The 21,420-nt window shown below is 50.3% G+C and overlaps 1 protein-coding gene across 1 annotated transcript; it reads right to left on the minus strand.

The window, feature by feature from the left end:
- Positions 1 to 7,153: 7,153 nt before the first annotated feature.
- LOC122427177 (keratin, type II cytoskeletal 3-like) lies at positions 7,154 to 16,194 on the minus strand. Its single transcript, XM_043446472.1, has 10 exons — positions 15,813 to 16,194; positions 15,478 to 15,719; positions 13,498 to 13,718; positions 12,576 to 12,636; positions 11,703 to 11,798; positions 11,340 to 11,504; positions 10,139 to 10,264; positions 9,312 to 9,532; positions 8,245 to 8,279; positions 7,154 to 7,894 (listed from the first exon to the last, which is right to left on the minus strand). Exons 1-10 carry the CDS (start codon positions 16,192 to 16,194, stop codon positions 7,575 to 7,577), a joined length of 1,869 nt encoding a protein of 622 aa, XP_043302407.1. The 3' UTR covers positions 7,154 to 7,574.
- Between the last annotated feature and the right edge of the window lie 5,226 nt (positions 16,195 to 21,420).

Raw genomic sequence — 21,420 nt, forward strand, 5'->3', positions numbered from 1 at the left:
GGGAAGGAGCTATGACTCCTTTGGCGGGAGGTCTGGCTCAGTCCCTATATATACATGCATTTGCTGGGCTGGGCACCTTCTGAAGCCTGGGAGGGGAGTATCTGTGTTTAGTTTGCCTTGCCAGCAACATCTGTTTAAAATCTCACACCTATGAGTTGCAGAAACCGTGCTACAAACAAACTTCCCCAACTTGATTATTTATCATTCATCTCTTGCCATTTAGAGATCAGAATGCAACAGTCTCTGCAGGTCAAGTAGCTGGAAACTTCTATACAGTTTTCCCCCCAAATCTTGATATCTTCTTAAGAAACCCCACCCTGAGTTATTGGTTTGGGGGTGTGTCCAGGAGATCTGGGGCAAATCTAGGGGGTGTCCAGTCTCCTTGCAACCACAGCTAGGACCAGGGTGGAGACTTCACCAGCATTATCCTGGTAAGGCAACAGTAATAATCTTCCTACACCCTGGTTCTGCTCCCCACCGTTATCATCACCCAAATCTTGATCACAGTATTGTGGTCATTTAGTGCGAGTGAAAGCAGGGGACTCTGCCCAAGGCTGCCCACACTTTCTGGCTGCATCATGTGTCACTCCATACACTCGGGCTCCTCAAGTGCAAGACAGATGAGGTCCTATGGCACCAAAGGTCTGTGGTGGTAGATTCATTGAGCATCTTGCAGGACTTAACATGGTCTTCTAGACCAAGAAACAAACTATCCTCAGATCTCTCTTTTTTCTTTTTCTTTTCCCATCCCAGCCTCCTGTAGACCAATGCTTTTGTGAAACAGGATAAAAATGAATTACCCTTAAAGGGAGATTTCTTTTGTGTGCATGCGTGCTCAGTCATGTCTGACTGTTTGCGACCCCATGAACAGTAGCCTACCAGGGTCCTCTGTCCATGGAGCTTTCCAGACAAGAATACTGGAATGGGTTGTCATTTCCTTAGCCAGGGGATCTTCCCAACACATGGATCAAACCCACATTGACCTGCATCTTCTGCATTGACAGGTGGATTCTTTACCACTTAACCACCTGGGAAAACCAAAAGGAGATTTTCTTTAAGGTATATGAAATACAAGCCTCATTTTTTTTAATTTTTAGGTTAAACAGACCCAAAACTGTTCCATTGCTAAAAGGAAAAATATTTTCAATTTGTTTCTAAATGATTATTCTCATATTTTGTATGTATCTCCTCTCAAACCAGTAACAAAGCACCTGTGGACCGTATTTTGGAAAGCACTACCCCAGACAGCAAGTGTAGGCAAAGCTCATTCAACATGCATCAGTGTCAGCCTATAAAAAAAATGTGTGTTTGCACTCTAGAACTAAATGGATGGTGACTTTCATGCAAAACTTATAACAATGACAAATATTATTGAGGGGGAAAAGCCCTAAACGTCCAGACTCAGAAAAATGACTAAATGATGGCTTGCCACTTTGATACAATTATCTAAAATTATCATTACAGAATGATACAATGTTAAATGAGGAAATACACAATGGTATCTGTGCTATGAACCCATAAAAATTAAGAATGCCAAGAAGGCAAATTTAAAAAGTAGCATAGGAAGTGAATTGGTTTATTAAGGATTGTAGGTGGATTTTCTTCCTATGTCTTTCTTTGTTTTTGCGCAATAAGTAAATACTTTTGCAAAAGCTGAGACTGAAGTCCCAGCTGCCAACAGCTAGAGCAAGATAAGTGCTGGGGAGCACCAATGAGCGACATCCCAGGGCTGGGAGGGGCTCTGTGGGCAGCCTCCATGCCTTCCTAACTGCTGGGCCATTGTTTAGTGGACAGTCTCCAGTAGACTCTATGTAAAAGAGAAAGTGAGCTTAAAATTTACAGTCACAGAGCTGGTTGCAGCACCCAGCTCTGCTTTCGCAGACCTGTGATCTTAGGCAAGTCACCTCCTGTAGAACCTCAGAAACTTAAAAAAAATCAGAGAATCTATTCCTCACAAAGTCAATCCCATAAGACAAGTAAAAAAGCACAAAGAACTATAACATACTAAACAAACATAGATAGAGCCATTCACGGATGCTGGCAGGTTGACCAATAGCCCCTCTTTGCCTGGACTTTCAGTGCTTAAACCAGGACAGTCCCAGTCAAGTCAGGATGCTTGCCACATTAGTCTGGCCCACTCAGGTCTGCACAGCCCTAGTCCTGATCCTAACCCCCTCAGGGAACTCTTGGTAAGAAAGATAAGCCAAGCCTCAGCCCCTGGGTCCAAGAGACACAGGAGAAAACCAGTAGGCAGAGGAAGAAAAGGGGACCCAGGGATTGGGATGGGTCAGAGTGAGAGAGTGGCCTGAAGGCAAGGATTCTGAGTCAGGTCGAGGCAGAGAAAGCAGGATAAGTGGAGAAAAGATGATGGGACCCAAGTAGGAAGCAGCAATGGTGTGGGGAAAATCCTTGAGTTGGGCATCTCAAAACCTGGACTTCTGCCCGCTCCTGGTCCCATGACTTGGACACTTAGCTCCTTGAGCCTCAGTTTCCTAGTCTGCAAAAAAAGGATAATCACCCTAGCTTCACAGGGTGACTCTAGTGAATAACTGAGATCAAATATGGAAACTCCAGAGAGTCATACAAGTGGGTTCAGACACCCCTGCCCCCTCACCTTCACATAGCCTTTCCTGAAGACTCTAGACCACTTGAGCCAACTTGTCACCTGCTACGACGCTTTTTGCATCACTCACTTTCAACCCTTACTATGAAGCATGCCCATAATTAAACCTTTCATGTGTGTCTCTACCGCCAACTAAACAGGAAGCTCAGGTTTACATTTACTCCCATACTGAACATGGGTACTTGGTCAATTGTGATGAAATAGAAGAGGAACCCCCAGAAAGCAGAATTTAGAAAACCCCTTTGGTCTCTAGCTGTGACTAGCTGCCAGCATCCAGTGTCAACACCCCCGTCTAACTCCTGAAAGCTGGCTGACCCCTGGTGAGCTGCTATCACTCCCTTGAAGGGCTGGAGCAAGGGGAACTCAGCAAATATTACTATCTGAGCCTTTGGTGTAGGCTGAAAACTATTCTACTCCCTCAGCACAAAAGAAAACTGGCTTAAAGTGAAACAAGAGAGATTTTACTTGTCCAGAAGATTGACCTGGGGAATATGGTAGACAGTGGATGAGGTTTCCATGACAAATTGCTGTCCCCACAGAAAAACCCTTCAATTGGTTGGACAGCACAGAGTAATGGTTTCTAAACATGCTACACACTGGAATCACCTGAGGAACTTCAAAAACCACTGATGCCTCTATCCACCCATAGGGACTGGTTCATTCATTTGGGGAGTAGTATAGGCTTTGGAATTTTTAAATTCCAGGTGGTTTAAATGGGCAGACAAATTTGGGAACCACTGACCTGGAGGAAACAGAAGGATGATTGAGAATATTGAGATTCCATTCAGTCTGAAGACAAAAGAATAATAATCATAGCACTAATAGTCAACCTCTCACCAAGGGCTTTCAATGGACCAAGCACTGCACTGGTTCTGTAATGTGGATAATCTCATTAAATCTGTAAGTCAACATTATAAGGGAGGTATTCTTATTCTTACCCTCACTTTACAGATGGGGAAGAAGAGATTTGGAGAGATCAAGTATCTTATCTGAGAACTTACAGATGAAAGTGGTGGAATGGAGATTTGAACCCTTGGCACCCCTATTCCAGAACCCACAGGTACTGCAGAAGAGGTGGCGTCTTTGGAGAGCAGGTTCCCCGCCTCCTCTCCATATCTCTTCTCATCTGCCATCAGTGCTGTCCTTAAAAGGAAAGTAGGAAGTCAGCTGAGGGCTCCAGCTGGCCCTGCCTGTCTCCCAGGTACTGAAACCCAGGGCTGCCAAGAGGGTGAGGCCCAGGGCAGTTATCAACTACCAGATCACAGCCTCTGGAAGCAGTGGGAGGCAGAGTTTAAGAGAAGTTGCTGGTATGACTGGCTGAGGCAGCCCCTGCAAAACCCTCCCCATCTCACACTGCATCTCCTAGGTCCAGAGGTGGATATTACAGGACAGCAAGGAAGAGGGGCAGGACATGAGGACAGAGGCAGGACCCCTTGGTCAGAGAAAGGAATAGAGGGAGAATTTCACTACCAGCCCCAACTTGGGGAGGAGGGGAGAGATAAAGTCCTAGTGTAGGTATGTGGGCCGTTAATCTTGAAATCAGAGCCTTGGGGACCCTGAGCACCAGAGGGAGGCAGTAATGTGACAGGGATCAGGAAGAGCAGCCCCTAGGATGGATTTGAAATTCCTAGCCTGGGCTTCCCACACCCTTAGACCAATATTCTTCCTGTGGAGTATCAGACCTAGACAGACGACAAAGACCATCAGCCCAGCATCTTAATTTTATGAGAAGGAAATAGGCACAAAAAAGAAAAGGATTTGGTCAAGGCTACAGGGGAAAGTTGTTGGGGCAGCCAGAATTAGAGCTTGAATAGCCTCCCTCCCAATCCAAAAAAGAACCAGAGGCCTAGGAGAAATTCCTGGCAGCCTCTTGGCTTCTGAAGCCTGGGAGAGATGGGACCCATGGGGAACTCGACCTCCAGTTTCCAACAGGCCCTAATGCAGGGATGGGAAGATGGAGCTAGTCATGCAAGAACACCCATGTATTCTCCCGATTCTGGGTTAGAGTGAGTGTTAGGGGCAACAGCTAAGGCCTCAATCTCCTCCTGAAGCCCCAAATCAGCCAGGACCCCACTTATGACATCCTTTTGACTAGAATGCCACCCTGCCCTGGAAACTAAGGATGAGTCTTTCATTCTCATAAAATCTGAGAAGTGTCCTTGGGCCAGACGCCCTCACAAGGTCTCAGAGCAGCCCTGTATATTCTCTTGGCCAAGGTCCAGAGATAATTTTCTTCCAGGCAAATTAACTCCTCCATCCAACATGTTGGAAGTCTCGACTATGTGTACACCCGTTTGTAAAGCTGGCAAATCTCTCTTGTCTCTGAGGCAGAGGAAGCACCTGTGCAGACGTGGGCCTGAAGGGAAATAATGCTGCTGGTTAGACGTGGATTAAATTCCAACAGAAACAGAAAGGCTCCTGCCATAAACAGGGGTTGTCTAGGCAGAGGATGCCATTATATGTTGGATCCGATTGAGAGACAAGAAAGACTCAAGGTCTCAATGCTAGGTAGTGGTGGGGTGAGGACCAGAATCCCAAGTTCTTGGGGGAAATATGATGCTTGTGTGAAACTGCAAGTAGTTAGGATGGATCATACCCAGGCAGCCTGATTCCAAAGTCTGGGTCTTACCACTGTACTTGCAGTTTCATGAGGCAGTTTAGGGCAGCTTTGGCATTTGGCTGCTAGAGTTTGAATTATCTCCCTCTAGATAAGTTCATTTCTCTTTCTTGCCTCTGTTTCCTCATTTGTAAAGTGGAAAGAAGAACACTGCCTACCTCTCTGAAAATTAAATGAGTTAATTCTTTAAGAACGGTTACCAGAGTGCTAGCAAATAAGAAAGCATCTGTTTTCACAACTATTACGGTGCTACACAACATACACACATACCTGTTAACCAAATTGTATTTTCCATCCATCTTACCTTAACAAATGGGAAAGTCATTGTGAGCAGGAACATATGTATCTGTGATATATCGTGGTTTTTTGTTTTGTCTTGTTTTTAAAAGACATTCAACTTTTTTTTTTTTTTAGGCTACAGTGCACGACGTGTGGGATCTTAGTTCCTCAACCAGAAATCAAACCTGCACCCCTTGCACTGGAAGCGCTGAGCCTTAACCCCTGGATCACCTGGATCACGGGAGAAGTCCCTGTGATATACTGCTAAACCTACAAGAGATACAGAAAAGCTTTTCTTTAATCATATACATAAAGGAAAATGGCAAGTTTTTAATCTGTTTGAAACAAGTCAAAAGTATCTCTTCTGTCCTTGGGCTAAAGGTGTGTTACACTGCATCACTGCCTGGGGGGGTGTGTATCCAACAGTGGGTTTGCTTTTGAAAGGTGAGGCTACACCCCCTTGAAGCACAGGCTGCGATGGGCAGTTGCCAGGCTTCTGTCTGTCGGCATCAGACTAGTGCAGGTAAGCTTTTCACTTCAGAGCTAGAACATTCACTGTCAAAGCTGCAGTTGTATGCTTTGTTTTTTTAGGCAGTGAGCATTTGGCAGCTGTGTGTTTACTTAGCAAAGAGTTTCTGGGATCACCAGAAGGTGTGTCCTCTCTTTCTGTTTATCCGACATTCTTTGTCAGTCTCCTATGCTGATGAGGACCACACTTTAAAGAGAAGGTACTCAGGCACACACTCACGTTTGTCTACCTGCATGTCCCTGGTTTGAGTCGAACCTCCCAGACCCTGCACTGAACCTGTGTTCTACACAAATCCTCCTGGGTCTGCCTTGATTCTGTGCTGTACCTGGGGTAGGGGTCAGGGGTGACCTGTCACAGGGCCATCCAGGGTCTTTGACAGTTCTCCTAACTTTATATTTGAAGGCCCCATGCTCAGATGGTAAAGAATTCGCCTTCAATGCAGGAGACCTGGGTTCGATCCCTGGTTCAGGAAGATCACCTGGAGAATGGATTGGCAAACCACTCCAGTATTCTTGCCTGGAGAATTCCATGGACAGAGGAGCCTGGCAGGCTGCAATCCGTGGGGTCCCAAAGAGTTGAGCACAACTCTTGAACACAACTGAGAGATTGACGCTTTCACTTTCACCACATCATAGCAAATGTGTTAAAATACATATACAATTTTGTGTTATAAAACACTCAAACTTTTACAATTGCTTTTGAAAATATACGACTATCAGCAACTAAGTGAATTATAATGAGCTGTAATGACTGGACAATTTCAGACATTTCTGGAATGATTCAAAGCAAGGAAATCAAACCTACAACTTTTTTTCAAGTGTAATGAAACTTATGAATTGAAAATCTGATCAATGAAGAAAGTTGGTATATGTCATGCATAGTCTTCAGTGGATAAAAGGCCCAGCCCCCCCCCCCCCAAAAAAAACACCCAGCCCCTCCCACCTGGGAACTCTCAGAACTCCCTGGTAGTGTCTGACTTCAAGCTCAGGCCAAGCTCTGTGTGGGAAAGAGACTGCGGTGAGCCACTGGCGGTGGATATCAGACCCAATGACCTTGGAATCCAGAAGGAAAAGTCTACCACTGTGTCTGAATCAATGCGGTTTATTGAAGATACAGAACAGAAAATTCATACATATCTTGGGGCCAAGAAAGGAAAAGTACTGCTTGAGGGAAACCAAAACATCAGCAGGAGATTGGGGGGAGAGGGGGCGCCGGGGTAGGGGTGAGGGTAGCCGGGTGTGCACAGGGCTGGCTGGGGCTTTCCCATAGGACAGTGGAACATGCGCTGGGGTGCAGACCCCTGCGGGACGGGGGCGGTGACAAAGCCCAGCCCCTGGGCACTGCCCCGCGGCTCGGCCTTATGGGAGTGGATGGTTTTTCCGCCAGATCACCCTTCCCAGGAAATTTTGGGCTGCGATGCCAGCCGCAGAAGCTACGTAGGGAAAAGGTCCCACCGGTATGTGAAAGGGCGTACAGAGCTAGAGTGTGCCGGCAGGTGAAGGGGGCTGGTGGGTCCGAGACAACATTCAGAGTTTGTGCTGGGACCGCTGGCTCTGGGAGGAGCTTTGTGTGACCCGGACCGAGCTGCGACCGCCACCCCCGCTGACGGCGCACGAGCCCCCGGAATTGGAGACGCCCCCGCGCACCGCTGAGCTCCCGCCGGAACTGCCGTCCAAGCCCAGGCCCCCGCGGCTGGCTCTGCTGCCCCGGCCTCCGCTGACCAGAGCCCCGCTGCCCAGACCGCCGCTCCCCAGACCCCCGCTGCCCAGGCCTCCTCGACCCCCAGCTCCTCCTCCCAGGACGCCGCTGCCGCCACTGCTGCTGCTGGTCGTGTTGTGAACCATCTCTGCAAAGAGCATTTGGGGTCAGCCAGCTTCTGGGAGGCCGGTCCAGCCCGCCCACCAGTCCAGCCAACAGTCCGGGAGCCAATCCCCTCCGCCCACCGGCTCTTCCCCTGGGTACCGCCCACTAAGGTTTTGCGGAGTCGGATGAGGGCCGGCCTCAAGACAGCGGGGCAGGGGAGGTTGGCTTGCCCCGCCGCCACCCTACAGGCTCTTCCCAGCCTGCAAATGGTGCATACAGCCCACCAGCGCTGGCCCACAGTCTCCCCCCCTCTCCCCGCCGCCCCACCCGCGGTTTGAGAAACATTATCCCAAGGCATCCAGCCCCTTTCCGGAGAAGGAACCCGGTACTCACCGATGCTCACAGAACTCTGGCACTCCCCAGACATCCTGTTGGGGAAGACCAGACCTCAGTGTTAGCATCTGTGGAGCCTCCTTTCCTTAAATACACCTTGCTTAGGTCAACAGCAGTGAAAGCCTTGGTCCCCCCAGCTCGTTCCTGACTGATGCTGACTGTAAGAAATAGGTGCTCAAAATACCATGACATGCATTCCTCCTCCTGTTGTGTAAAGTTGGGTTTAAATTGTTACCCTTTCCCATTTCAAGAGGATCAGAGCAGAGGGTCATTCGTGTGTCTACCCATACTCTTCCTGCTCCTCAGGAGCCTATAGAGTAACTAATGTTTATATCTGTACGTTTAAAGACCAGAGCCCTATAACCAAGTGCCAGCCTACAGAAACCCACTCTTCAGAAACCTACTATTAAGGCCTTAAATAATAAAGAAATAACCTAGAAATAGTGTTTATGCCTGTGACAGTGAAAGTCGCTCAGTCATGTCTGACTCTTTGTGATCCCATGGACTATACAGTCCATGGAATTCTCCAGGCCAGAATACTGGAGTGGGTAGCCTTTCCCTTCTCCAGGGGATCTTCCCAGCCCAGGGATGGAACCCAGGTCTCCCGCATTGCAGGCAGATTCTTTACCAGCTGAGCCACCAGGGAAGCCCAAGAATACTGGAGTGGGTAGTCTATCCATTCACCAGGGGACCTTCCTGACCCAGGAATAGAACTGGGGCCTCCTGCATTGCAGGCGGATTCTTTACCAGCTGAGCTACCAGGGAAGCCCTTATGCCTATGAGTCCTCCTCTTTTCAGACATGTATTTTACAGCTAAAATATGAGACATGAAAGATGGGGAAATCTGTCCAAGTTAAGATTCTGTTGATGTCACTAGTGCATAGAAAGCACAGCTCTCCTGGAGGATTGGCAGCATCTCAAAGCCCTTAAAGGGGTGGAAGTGGGGGGTGGGGGCGGAATGGGCCTGCTGAGGGCTACCACCATCTCCAGCAGTGCACATGCGCATCTCAGGCAGGAAAGCCATCAGACCTCTCAGCCTCCTGGAAACCAAAGGGATTCCAACTAACCGGCACTCCTCGCCCTCCAGGAGGGTCCGGTAGGTGGCGATCTCAATGTCAAGGGCTAGCTTGACATTCATCAGCTCCTGGTACTCCTTCAGTAGTCGGGCCAGGTCCTCCTTGGCCTGCTGCAGGGCCGCCTTGAGATCCTGAAGCTTGGCATTGGCATCCTTGAGGGCCACTTCCCCGCGCTGCTCTGCATCAGCGATGGATGTCTGCAGGTTGGCATTCTGGGTTGGGGAGGGACCGGAAGTCCAATTTAGGTTCAAGTGGATTAACTGAGAGCCTGCCTATGTGTTTGGCGCTTACACATGGATTACCTCATGTTGAACAAATGAGGAAACTAAAACCCAAGAAGATGAAGCCTGGGCTTCAGTTGAAATCCTAGTGCCTCAAGGATTGGGATTAACACTATCTGGCCTTAAGGACCTAGGCCAGCTCAGGAGTCAGACTCCTCCTATACCTCTCTTCTCTTTAATGGTAAGAGTCTAAGTCTCCTGAAAGCCCTCCTCCTCCAGGAAGTCTTCCTGAATTATCCAAAGAATTCTGTCTCTGCCCTAATCCAAGTCGATGTGAGCTACCTTGGCTATTCTCCCAATTTGGTCTTCACACAGGTTCTTTCCCCAACCTCCCTAATTATGTCTGAACTCAACATTTCTGGTCCACATCAGCCTCCAGTCTCTAGGCAGGCAGGATCTGGGTCCATAAGACATAGCCCAGAAGCACGCCCTGTCAATTTTAGCATTCAAGTGGTTGGGACATGAGTGCTGAGTCCTGAGTTTATGGTGCAGGCATCAGCCTGCAGTCTCAGGTGAGTGCTCCTTCTTCCTTCCCACCTGCTTCTTGACACTCTCAATCTCAGCCCGCAGCCTCTGGATCATCCGGTTGAGCTCCATGATCTCACTCTTGGTACTCTTCAGGTCTTCTCCATGCATGCCGGCTGTGGTCTGCAACTCACCCAACTGTACCCGAAAAGAGTCACACATTCAAAAGGCCAGCAGGGCCTACTACAGTCCCCTACTCCAACCCTTCTGTGTCACAAACAGGAAAACCAAAACAGAGTTCGGGCCTGTGCGAGGTCAGCCACTGGGGGAATCACATGCTCTGTCCTCTGTGTCAGGGACACATCTTCCGGCACAGTTGCTGCTGGGATTTTTTTGAGCATTTACTTTGCCCCAAGCCATGTGCTTTACCTCATAAAACCTCACAGCTCCCTGGTGAGGAAGGCATTATTATCCCTACCTTATGAATGGGAAAACTGAGACGCAGATTGCTTGAGTACCATTTCTAAACTCTCCGAGGTATCAAGTAAGAGGGCTGAAGAGTGAATGCAAACATTTCAGAGGCTGGAGCCATCTCTTATCCAGCAGGCTATACTCCTGGGACAGAAAACTCAGAAGAGCCTGATGCTTAAAGGGCTAGCTTGGGCCCCTTTCAGATTTGGGGATGGGAGAAAGGTGTACAGAGTTCCCCTGTCCTCTAACTTTCCTCAGTCTCCCTTGCTCTCTCCCCACTTCCTTTCAGACTCTGGCTTCACACCCTCAGTGTGATCAGATCAGAAGCAAGCATGTCAGGGCCCAATTGGGTGCAAGCAAAATGGAAGTATCTCCAACAATAAAAGATATGCAGCCAGAAGGCTTTAGGTTAAGGATTTCTCAAGCTTAGCACTAGTGACATTTCAGACAGAGTAATTTTTTGTTTGGTGGGAGAATGGTGTCTCATGCATTGTAGAATGTTTAGCAGCATCTCTGGCCTCTACCTACCAGACTCCAGTAGCACCCCACCCCCACCCCTAGGTGTGACGTTCAAACCTGTCTTCACACATTGCCACGTGTCTCTGAGTGGGGAAAGCCTACCTCCCCCCCGGTTGAGAAGCACCAGGTTCGAGCAATGTCAGAGCTCTCTGATTAGGAAGGGAGACACCTGGTAGCAAACCAGCCTAGTAGGAGGGAGATGAGCCACCATGCTGGAAATGCAGAGGAGAATGACTCTGGAACAGACTCGGCCCTCCTGGGGAGACGTGATGGTGTCACCCACCTTGGACTGGTACAGAGCTTCAGCCTCAGCCTTGCTCCTCTGAGTGATGGCCTCATACTGGGCGCGGACCTCGGCGATGATGCTGTCCAGGTCTAGGAAGCGGTTGTTGTCCATGGACAGGACCACGGACGTGTCGCCCATGTCTGACTGCAGCTGGGACAGCTCCTGCAGGGCCAAGCAGACATGACCCCTCCTGAGCTTGCCAGGGGACACAAGCCACCAGCTCAGGAGGGAGAGTTCTGGGCCAACAGAGGGACAGGTGAGAAGGTATCACTTTCATCAGAAGGATAGAGAGGTGAACCTTTTTCTCTAGGAGACAGGAGGCAGGTGGGTCATGAGGCTTGGGGTGAGGGGCAGACTTACAGCATCATAGAGGGCCTTCAAGAAGTTGATCTCATCTGTCACACTGTCCACCTTGGCCTCCAGTTCCACTTTGGTCATGTAGGCAGCATCAATGTCCTGGGAGAGAATTCAGTCACATTCCCCTCTGACCTGTGGGCTTAGCCCAGTCCTGGGCACTGAGGGAAGGAGCGGGGCAAAGGGGTCACAGGGGCCTGCCGCCCCGCCCCCCCGGAGCTCTCAGTCAGGGGAAATGAGATGCCCATCCGGGCACAGGCAGACCTAGCCTAACATTACCAAATAGGCTGCCTTTCAGGCTGTGCTGGAGGACCCTTCTCAGAAAACAGCCAAAGAGGCTGTGAGGGTGAAATGAAGAGCAAGGGCTGGGCTGGGGCCAGTACACTGAGACGGGATGAGGAGAATTTGTGAGGAGGGTCTGGGGGAGAATCTACATCAGCAACATGCAAAGGTTCTCTCTTTTTTTTTTTTCCAAAGGCTCTCTCTAAACTGCTCCTGGGAATACACTCCTGGGGAAGGGAGGAGGGATATATGTATTAATACATATTCCTTCTCTTCGTCCACTTTCTGATCACAACTCAAGATCTGATGGGATTCATAGACCCACAGGCCCATCAAGAGGGAGTCACATGGCAAAGTCTGATGGACCTTTTGGACCCTCCTCCCAGGAGGGGAGCCGCCGGGCCCTGAGGTACCAGGCCCAGCCCGTCCCAGCTTGCTGGGGTGGAGGGGCTCCCTGGCTCCCTCCGTGGCCCTCCCTCACCTACATGGCCTGAAGGAGACCCTCAAAATAAGAGGACTGGACTTTTTCTCTCCTCAACCTCGTAGCACCCTATTCAGCGGGGCTCTGGGGTGGCAGGTGGGGGAAAGACCCTTCACCTTCTTCAAGACGACAAAGTCATTCTCTGCCGCAGTGCGCTTGTTGATCTCCTCTTCATATCTGTGAGGAAAGAAGCACTTTCTGGCCCATCTTCCCCAGGAGGTCACCGTGGCCTCAGAGCACTTCCCACAAGTAGCGCAGACTCAGGGCTTCTTGTCCTGTCCTTTAGCTCAAGGCCAATGCCCTTGCAGTGCACCACCTTCCAGGTTCAGGTGAGACCTGGTTTTTCTACAGGCTTCACTGAGGGTAGGGCCTGGAACCAGCTCGATGTGCAGCACGTATGGTAGCCCCCCGGGCTCTTGGTAGGTACTTCCTGAATTAATGAAAACCAAGAATGGCACTACGAATGTGCCAGGTCTTATTCTGTGAATGACACATATTAACTCATTCAGGCCTCACTACAGTGAATAAATACTATCACTGTCTCCATTTTACAGATGAGAAGACTGAGGCACAGAGAAGCTAAGGAGTTAGTCCAAGATCACAGGGCTGAAAGTGGTGGAATAGATCTTGCCCAAGGCACTCGGATTCCAGAGACCGTACTCTTGACTTTAAGCTGCCTCTCACTCAGAAGCCTATTGACAAGGGAAATACAGCCCATATTTGGAGGCAAATTTGGAGATGACCTAGTCCAGGGAGGATGGAGGGTGTTGTCTGAGTCTACATGGTTTGCAAATGAACTTCAGAGTGTCTTGGAACATCCCCACCAAACTTACATGGATACACCCCTTCATTAAATTCTTAAAAGGGTTTCTGCCCCAAACAAACCATGAGCCATTATTTTAAAGACTGGGATCTTGAAAGTCAGAGAAGATGAGGGTAAATTCCACCCAATGTGATGCCAGCTGGAACAGAGCTGGCCCCTCCCACCCTCCAACCCACCCTGCCCACCCCCTGCCCCAGAAACTGAGCAGCACACACCTCTTCTTGAAGTCCTCCACCATCCCCTCCATGCTCCTCAGCTCCTCATGCAGCTTGTCCTTCTCAACAAGCAGACCATCCAGAAAGGCCCTGAGGCTGCTGATGTAGTTCTCGAAAAAAGGCTCCAGGTTGCGGTTGTTAGTGTTAGTGCCAGAGCCCTGCTCCTGCAAGAGGCTCCACTTGGTCTCCAGGACCTTGTTCTGCTGTTCCAGGAACCGCACCTGCCATCCAATAGGAAAAGGACATCAGGGAGCGGTCTGCAGCCAACTCCAGTCTTGGATGACTTTCCTAGAAACAAAGTTCCCAGGGATCTCCCAGTCCTTCCCATTGGCTTGCATTTTGCCTGCTACCAGAGTTCAGTACAAACCCCATGTGGATAGCAGCATCAGTGTCACACAACGGAGGTGGAGCCCTGCTGTGCAGATAAGGAAACTGAGGCCCAGAGTAACCAAGGTCACACTGCAAGCTAGTAACAAACCAAAACTGAGGTTTCTTGATACCCAGGCTGGATGATCTTCCCACTGTATCATTCATTCATTCATCCATTCATTCTTCAATCATTTAGTACTCAATAAATAGCAGGAGATCTGAGAGCCTACAGCAGATGTAGTTTCCAGAAAGAGGTTTACAGTACATCTGGGTGCCCTGCACTAAGGTGAGAAATAGAGAAAACCATAGGGAAATGGCTCTTGGGCTGCCCTAGTCCTAGGAACAAGGGCCCAAATGCACCAAGGATGGGCCCTTGCTGCCGAGTCTGGTTAAATGTAGGGCTCAGTTGCATTTAAATTGAACCACTAACTAAAGATGTCTCAAACTTTCCTTTGCTACAAAACATTTCTGTAGACAAGCTCAAAGTCAACTGTATAAACAGATGGACTAAATATCAATAAATTGACCATTCAACAAACATTTGCAGAGCACCAGGCATGTGCCACTCCTTATGCTGGCCACTCAGGACCCCAGGACCTGGGAATCCCCCTTCAAAGATGATGAGAGATCCTGCTGAGAAGGTCTTGGACAGTTCTCCACCTTCTGTGGAGAGCAGTATTTTCACATAACTTTCTACCTCTCTGTGAATAATTTACCTGGACACCCAGGTGTCTGCCAGGAACTAGTGGGTCGCTAGGCTTTGAAGAGCTTTCCCTCTGCAAAGTCTGATATTCCAGTGTTAAGATCAACTTCATCTTCAGCTTTGGCCGAACCTCTTATGTATGGTGAGGGGACCCCCAATGAGTCCCTACAAACCCTTTCTTTAAGACCTGATACTATCCCATGGTCACAAAGAGATCTCAACACCTCCTACTCAGCAGTACTGCTGAAACCCTCAGTTAGCAGCTGATCAAGCCTGAATATTCTCTAGTCACCACAACTATTGTCATAGTGTCCCCTGCATGGAGTAGTCAGAGCGCAGAAAGCCCGATAAAACCTCGCTTCAACCTCACCTACACACAGACACGTGTGTACAAAGGTCAGTGGCCTAACACTCACAGCTCTTCATGCTGAAGTCTTCCTATGAGCACCACCCAGGAGGAGGTACCCCTTACCCTTACTCCCTCCCACCCCCAAAAAACACTCTGCATCCCTCTCCTTAGATGGACGGTAGATTAATTCATCACTCAGGTAAATATCCAGCTTTGGCAGAGCTGGTCTCTCTTTCAGAGAGGAGCAATTCACAGTTTTCCTGAGATGGAGAAGGAGTTCTGTGTTTGGGTACAGAAGGCAACAGTGAGGGGACATTCATGATGGCAACATTCTCAGCAGGGCCAGAGGCACTCCAGAGTTGCAGTGATGGGCCATCCAGTAAGGGACCCGAGATCTTTTCATTATCTGCCACTCCCTTAAGCAGGCCCACCCCGGAGGGCTGGAGGTAGAGGATGAACCTGCAAGTCCTTCCTTGGTTGCAAAAGGCAAAGAGGAAGAAGAGGCCAACCTCATTAGGACAACCTTTCTCACTGTCCGGCTGTCCCGAGGTGGGCTCACCTTGTCGATGAAGGAGGCGAACTTGTTGTTGAGGGTCTTGATCTGCTCCCGCTCCTGAGTCTTTACTTGCCCAATCTGGGGGTCAATCTCCACATTGAGGGGCTGCAGAAGGCTCTGGTTGACAGTCACTTCCTGGATTCCCCCAGGGAATCCACCAGGGCCAAAGCCACCAGGGCCAAAGCCACCAGGTCCTCCAAAACCACCGGCTCCACCAAAGCCACCAGCTCCTCCAAAACCACCGGCTCCACCAAAGCCACCAGCTCCTCCAAAGCCACCAGGTCCACCAAAGCCACCAGCCCCTCCTCCAAAGCCACCAGCTCTTCCTCCAAAGCCACCAGCTCCCCCTCCAAAGCCCCCAGCTCTTCCACCAAAGCCCCCGCCCATCCCTCTTCCACCACCTCCAAAACCACTGCCTCCTAAATATCCCCCACTGGTGCTCCCAAACCCTCCAGCCCGGATGCTGCCTCCAGCCACGCTGATGGAGATCTTCTTGTTCCCCCCCAGGCTGTAGAGACTCCTGCTGCCGAAGCCTCCTCCCATCATGGCACAGGCGGCAGACCCACCGCCACCCCCGCCTGAGCGGGAGGCCAAGGAGGACTTGGAGGAGGTGACCCGGCTCTGGCCCGACACCACGGCTGAGTGCCCACTGAAGCCCTGACGGCGGCTCCCACTGGAAGACCTGCAGGACTGCTGGCTGTAGCTGGCCTGACGACTCATGGTGGACAGCAAGGTATTCCAAAAGGAGAGCGGACCAGAAGGTTGGCGGGAACTCGGAGACCTTCTGAAGCTCTGAGCCAGAGGTGGCGCTTATATAGGGCTGGGAGCTTGGCTGGCTGACGGTGCCAGCCAACTAATTGAGGTATTATCAGCTTTGGTTTGCCTGGCAGAAAGAGGTCAAGTCCAAAACTTGAAACACACCTTGGTAATCACCCCAAATTTCCAAATTGCTTTGTCTCCCCAGGGTTACTCATCTGAAGTAAGCTTCAGTTGGAAGAGGGGCCATCCTGCAGGGCTGGACACAGCCCTAATCCCTGAGAGACTTACCCTCCCATCCCAGGAGTGACAAGTCAGCGTTTCCGTACCTCCTCTGTGTCCCCACGGCCACTCTGCCAGCCCATCAAGCCTCAGAAGTTTACAGGATGGGTGCAGAGCCTCAGTGAGGACCTGGGGGAAGAAGGGAGAAGAAGGGGGAGGGCTGGGAAGGAGAAGGAGGATGAGGAGGTGGAAAATGCAAGGGTGAGAGAAGCTATAGCATCCCTCTGGGGCTCTTGCCATCCAGACAGGAAAAGGTACACATCTGAATCAATAGGATGTGTTCTTGACTGTGTGGGCCTTGGATGGACAGCTGGTTGGGGAGTTGGGAAAATAGGGTGCAGGGGGCTCAGGCTGAGAAACAGAGGGATATACAGTGGACTGATAGGAAATACAGACCATAGCCAGGGCTTCCCCAGTGGCTCAGCGGTAAAGAATCTGCCTGCAGTGCAGGAAACGCAGGAGACAGGGGTTTGATCCCTGGGTCTGGAAAATCCCCTAGAGGAGGCATGGCAATGCACTTCAGTATTCATACCTGGAGAATCCCATGGACAAAGGAGCCTGGTAGGCTACGGTCCACAGGATCGCAAAGAGTTGGACACGACTGAAGCACCTCAGAACACACGCACACACGCACACACAGACCATAGCCAAGGGCTTTGAGGAAAGCAACAAACAGGGAGGGGGGCCTGTGGGGAAAAGAAAGCTGGAGGAAGACTAATCCAGGAAGGAAGAGTGTGCAGACTACCTGGTCCAGGTCACAGAGACCACCAACCTTTCCTATTCCAAGCTCACATTAGAGAAATGAATCCAGGATTTCTCATTTCTCCTCTCAGATCCCCGAAGATACACCATCTACACCACCTAGGACGCTTGAGTGGCTCCCTGGGATAGCTATAAACAACATCCACCTGCAGCTAGGCAGGGTCCATTTAACTTGACTCAGACCATAGTCAAGTGAAGGCTCTTTCCATCATCAGTTTTCTAAAATATATTTTTATTTATCATCGTGATGTATATGATAGAGCTAATTACTTCAAATCACATCACAATCTCATAGATTTTTTTCCCCAATATTCTTTGCATTGCTCTTTATTCCATATTAGAAACAATCAGGTATCTTTTGACTCAGTGTTCCAAGTTCTTGGGACATATCATCAGTATTTCCCACTATCCTGTTGGGTTCTTGCCTCTTAATCTCTGACTCTTTTCCCAGGGCACATTGTTGACTAAAATCCATGAATTCTACAGAAAAATCACTTAATCTGCTAATTTCCCTTTTCTTATCACCATCAAGTTTCTAAAAAAAAGGAGAATGATTGCTATTTATAAGGTTGTTGAGAGGATGGTTATGAGAAAAGCAAACTGTCATATCACTTATCATGTGTGGTATGAATGTTTAATCACTGTTACAACATGTACCTCCCATTGACCTTCAGCAGCAAAGACCAGTCTTAGTTACTCCAAGGCTGAAAGCGGACCTCCAGGTGCACCGGAAAATGTCTTTACATAAAGAGAAAGAGAAAGGAGACTTCTCTTTCCTCTTCAAATTTGGCCTCCTGTGTCCCCAGATACCTGTTCCTCCAGGAATCCCCCCTCATTTATCTCACCAAGCCCCTTTGTTCACCCCTCACCTTCTGGCTGCTCAGCATATGTGCTTTCAACCAAGAGTGTGGAGTAATTGCTCCCCTACAAGCTCACTGGGAATCGAGTCAGTTTATACCAGTGACCCATGAAACCTTAGTTCCAGGAACTCTGCTCCTATTTCCTTCAAGCACAAAAAGACCCTCAAGTCAAGTGGCCTCAGACAGGGTGGCAAGTGGAGGTTCTGTATGATCCAGGTCTCCTTGGATCACAGAATTCAGTGTCCTCAGACTACCAGATTTTCTACATACACGCATAAACACATAGGAGCAAAACACAACATGTACTGTGTGTCCTCAGACTACCAGATTTTCTACATACACACGTACACACACAGGAGCAAAACACAACATGTACTGTGCATTTACAGTAACCACACATACATGTGTGCATACTCACAAAACCACTCACATACACACAGACACACACTCTCAACACGGTTCCCTGCCCAGCTCTCTCTTCCGCATGAAGCCCTTGATTTCACAAATGGACATTCTAAACCTCATTGCCTGCTTCATTCCCTCATGGCCCTGATTCTTGCCCAAAGCATCTCACTAATCTGAGAAACCAAGAGACAGCAACTGGGTCCAAACAAAGGCGCAGGCTGAGAGTTAGGCAGCCCGGTCCTACCCTGACTCAGCTGCCACCCGAGTCTTCTCTCTGCTGCTCAGCCGCCTCTTCCAAACAAGGAGAGGGGCACACCTGAGCAAGGGGTTCATGCAGACCTACTGAAGCCCAGGGCTCAGAGGAGGACGGGGGCAGGAGGAAGGGGCAGCAGCGGGCAGTGCCCCAGCATCGTGGCCACCGCCATCTCAGCCCGCTGACATCCATGAAGGCTGGTCCACCTGGTGAGAGTGGGGAGGGTGGCCTGGTGACTGGGTTGGGAGACGGGGACTTTACAACACAGCACATACAGCCACTCTCATTGCCGACCAGTGAGGCTGATCCTGACTCCAAAATCCAAACAGTGTTTTGGATTCAAGTGTGGCTAATGCCCTCATCCAAAGAGACCCTGAGAATGAATGAGGAAATGTCCCACACTGTCTTCCTGTCCCACCTGCCGTGGTGTTCAGTGCCATCACAAGGAAATTCTTCAGAACAATTAGCTGATTTCCACCCCTTGGCAGCTGCCACTGCCAGGGCCCAGTTTGAATATGCTGAGAAGTCAGTTTGCATTTTAAACATCAAGAACAAAGTCCAAAGAGCTTGAGGTGGAAGTCTGAAACTCTAATGAGGGCCCAGCCCAAATCTCTTATTCCTGACAAATCCCACTCTAATCCCCCACACCCACAGACTATAAAAGCCCAGCCACTCTCCTCTGACACCTCTTGGAGAGAGAAATGGTGTGGTACTGGCCGGGAGGTGTCACCATTGAAAGCAGCAGGTGGGGCTTTCTAGGAGGTGAGGGCACAGGGGTCCCGGGAGAGACACGGGGCCCTGCACCCCCTCCTCTCCGTGGTCATGGCTGTGCCTCCCAGGACAGCGCCATGACCAAGGCTGCCTCTCCTCTGGGGAAGCTGGGCCCTCACCGGGAGAACTAAGGAGGAGGAGGAGGAATTGCTCCTGCTCACAGGCAGTCCCGGCTTCTCCGGGGACCAGTGCACTCAGATGTGGGTGCTCGGGGCTAAGGACAGGCTTGGCAACACAGCGCACAGCAGCTGGGCCAAGGACAGCAGGTGAGAAAGAGCAGCAGAGGGAGGAGATGGGGCTGCACCAAGATGGGGGACCCTGGGCCAGGAAGCCTGGCAGGAAGGGCGGGGTGGATGTTGTCCTGGGCAGAGCCGACCCTAAGGTCTGCAGTCAGAGGGCACGCTGCTCCACAAGGAACCATTCCTTGACACTGAGCTCTGAGCTGAGTCTCCCCAGGGAGGGGCCAGCCCTGTGGCATCCGGAGCTCAGGAAAAAACGTCTAGGGCCCAGCAGCTGCAGTCTTAAACTTAGCTCAGTCCTAAAGGAGAGGGCCCTGAGGGACAGGATAGTTTCCTCACAGTGCCCAGACTCTCCCACCCAGGAGTCTGTCAGAGCAATACCACGGGAGGTCCCCCTGGCCAGAAGCAGGAGGCCTGAGCCCCAGGCTCCAGATCCTTCTGGGCCTCCAGTTAGCCAGTCATAAGTAGAGCTGATACACCTCTGCTCTCCCGATTGAGCAGAGAGGATGGGAGGTGAGTTAAGAACAGTAAAGGGCTTTATAAACTGAAGAGCAGGAGTCCTGTGTTGACTCGGGGAGTTCTAATAGCAGAAAAGCAAGTCATGGGTGCTGGCCTCCATAATTAACACTCTACAGACTTCTCCCCACTTGACTCTCATTGCAATCCTATAGGGAAGATTTGTAGCTCCATTTTACAGATGAGGAAAACTGGGGCCTGGAAATTAAGTAACTTGTTCAAGACCACAAGTGCAAAGCCAGGCCTCCGACTCAGTTCTGTCCCAATCTGGAGGCCATGCCTGTGGCCCCACAGGGCATTCTGCATCTGTTCCTGCCCGGAGCTCAGTGCATGGAGCAAGCCCTGACTCTGAGCAGTTGATGGGATTTGATCACATTTTGGAAATGGCAGGTAAAACCAGAGCATGGAATGGGGAGAAGGGTCACAAAGACCACCACACACTTGTCCAGGGATGGTCCCCAGGAGGGCGCTTTGCATTATTTCCCCCGCAGAGGTGACAGTTTGTGCTGAATTATCCCCCTCCTTCCTGGTCAGGCCCATGGACTGGATTTTTCAAACTGGTGGACCCCAGTCTGGAGCCATGGACCACTGAGACACTAAGCAGTTCCCAGCTGATGACCGTTGCCTCTCTCAGCCCCTGAATGAGGCCCTAGTGTGAACCCGCCCCCCTCACCCATGCCCAGCCACCACTTCCCACCCACTCTCCCTCTGTCCTAGGGATCATGAAGAGTCCTCAGACTCAAAGCCCCCTCCCCCTTCCCTTTACACCCCAAACTGATGCATCATTTTGGAGCAGCCTGGCCCCATCACAATGCCTCATATGACCAGCCTGGCCCCTTGGCTTCTTCAGTCCTGTAGCACCTGGGACGCCTGTTGCACCTACCACATCCATAAGTCAAATGAGAGCATCTTCCCTCCCCTCAACCAGTGTGAAAGCCCTTGGAGGGCAGGCCTCATACCTGGGACAGTCCTCTGTCCCCCAGCACCCAGCCAGCTTTGTACAACTCAGGAAGTTCTTGGTTCCCTGTAAAAGCCAAGCCACAGCCTCACAGGCATACGTGCCAAAGCTTAACAGTATCTGACATTTGTGGAGTGTCTTCAA

Source organism: Cervus canadensis, chromosome 25 (genome assembly GCF_019320065.1).
Source record: "Cervus canadensis isolate Bull #8, Minnesota chromosome 25, ASM1932006v1, whole genome shotgun sequence".
NCBI lineage: Eukaryota > Metazoa > Chordata > Mammalia > Artiodactyla > Cervidae > Cervus > Cervus canadensis.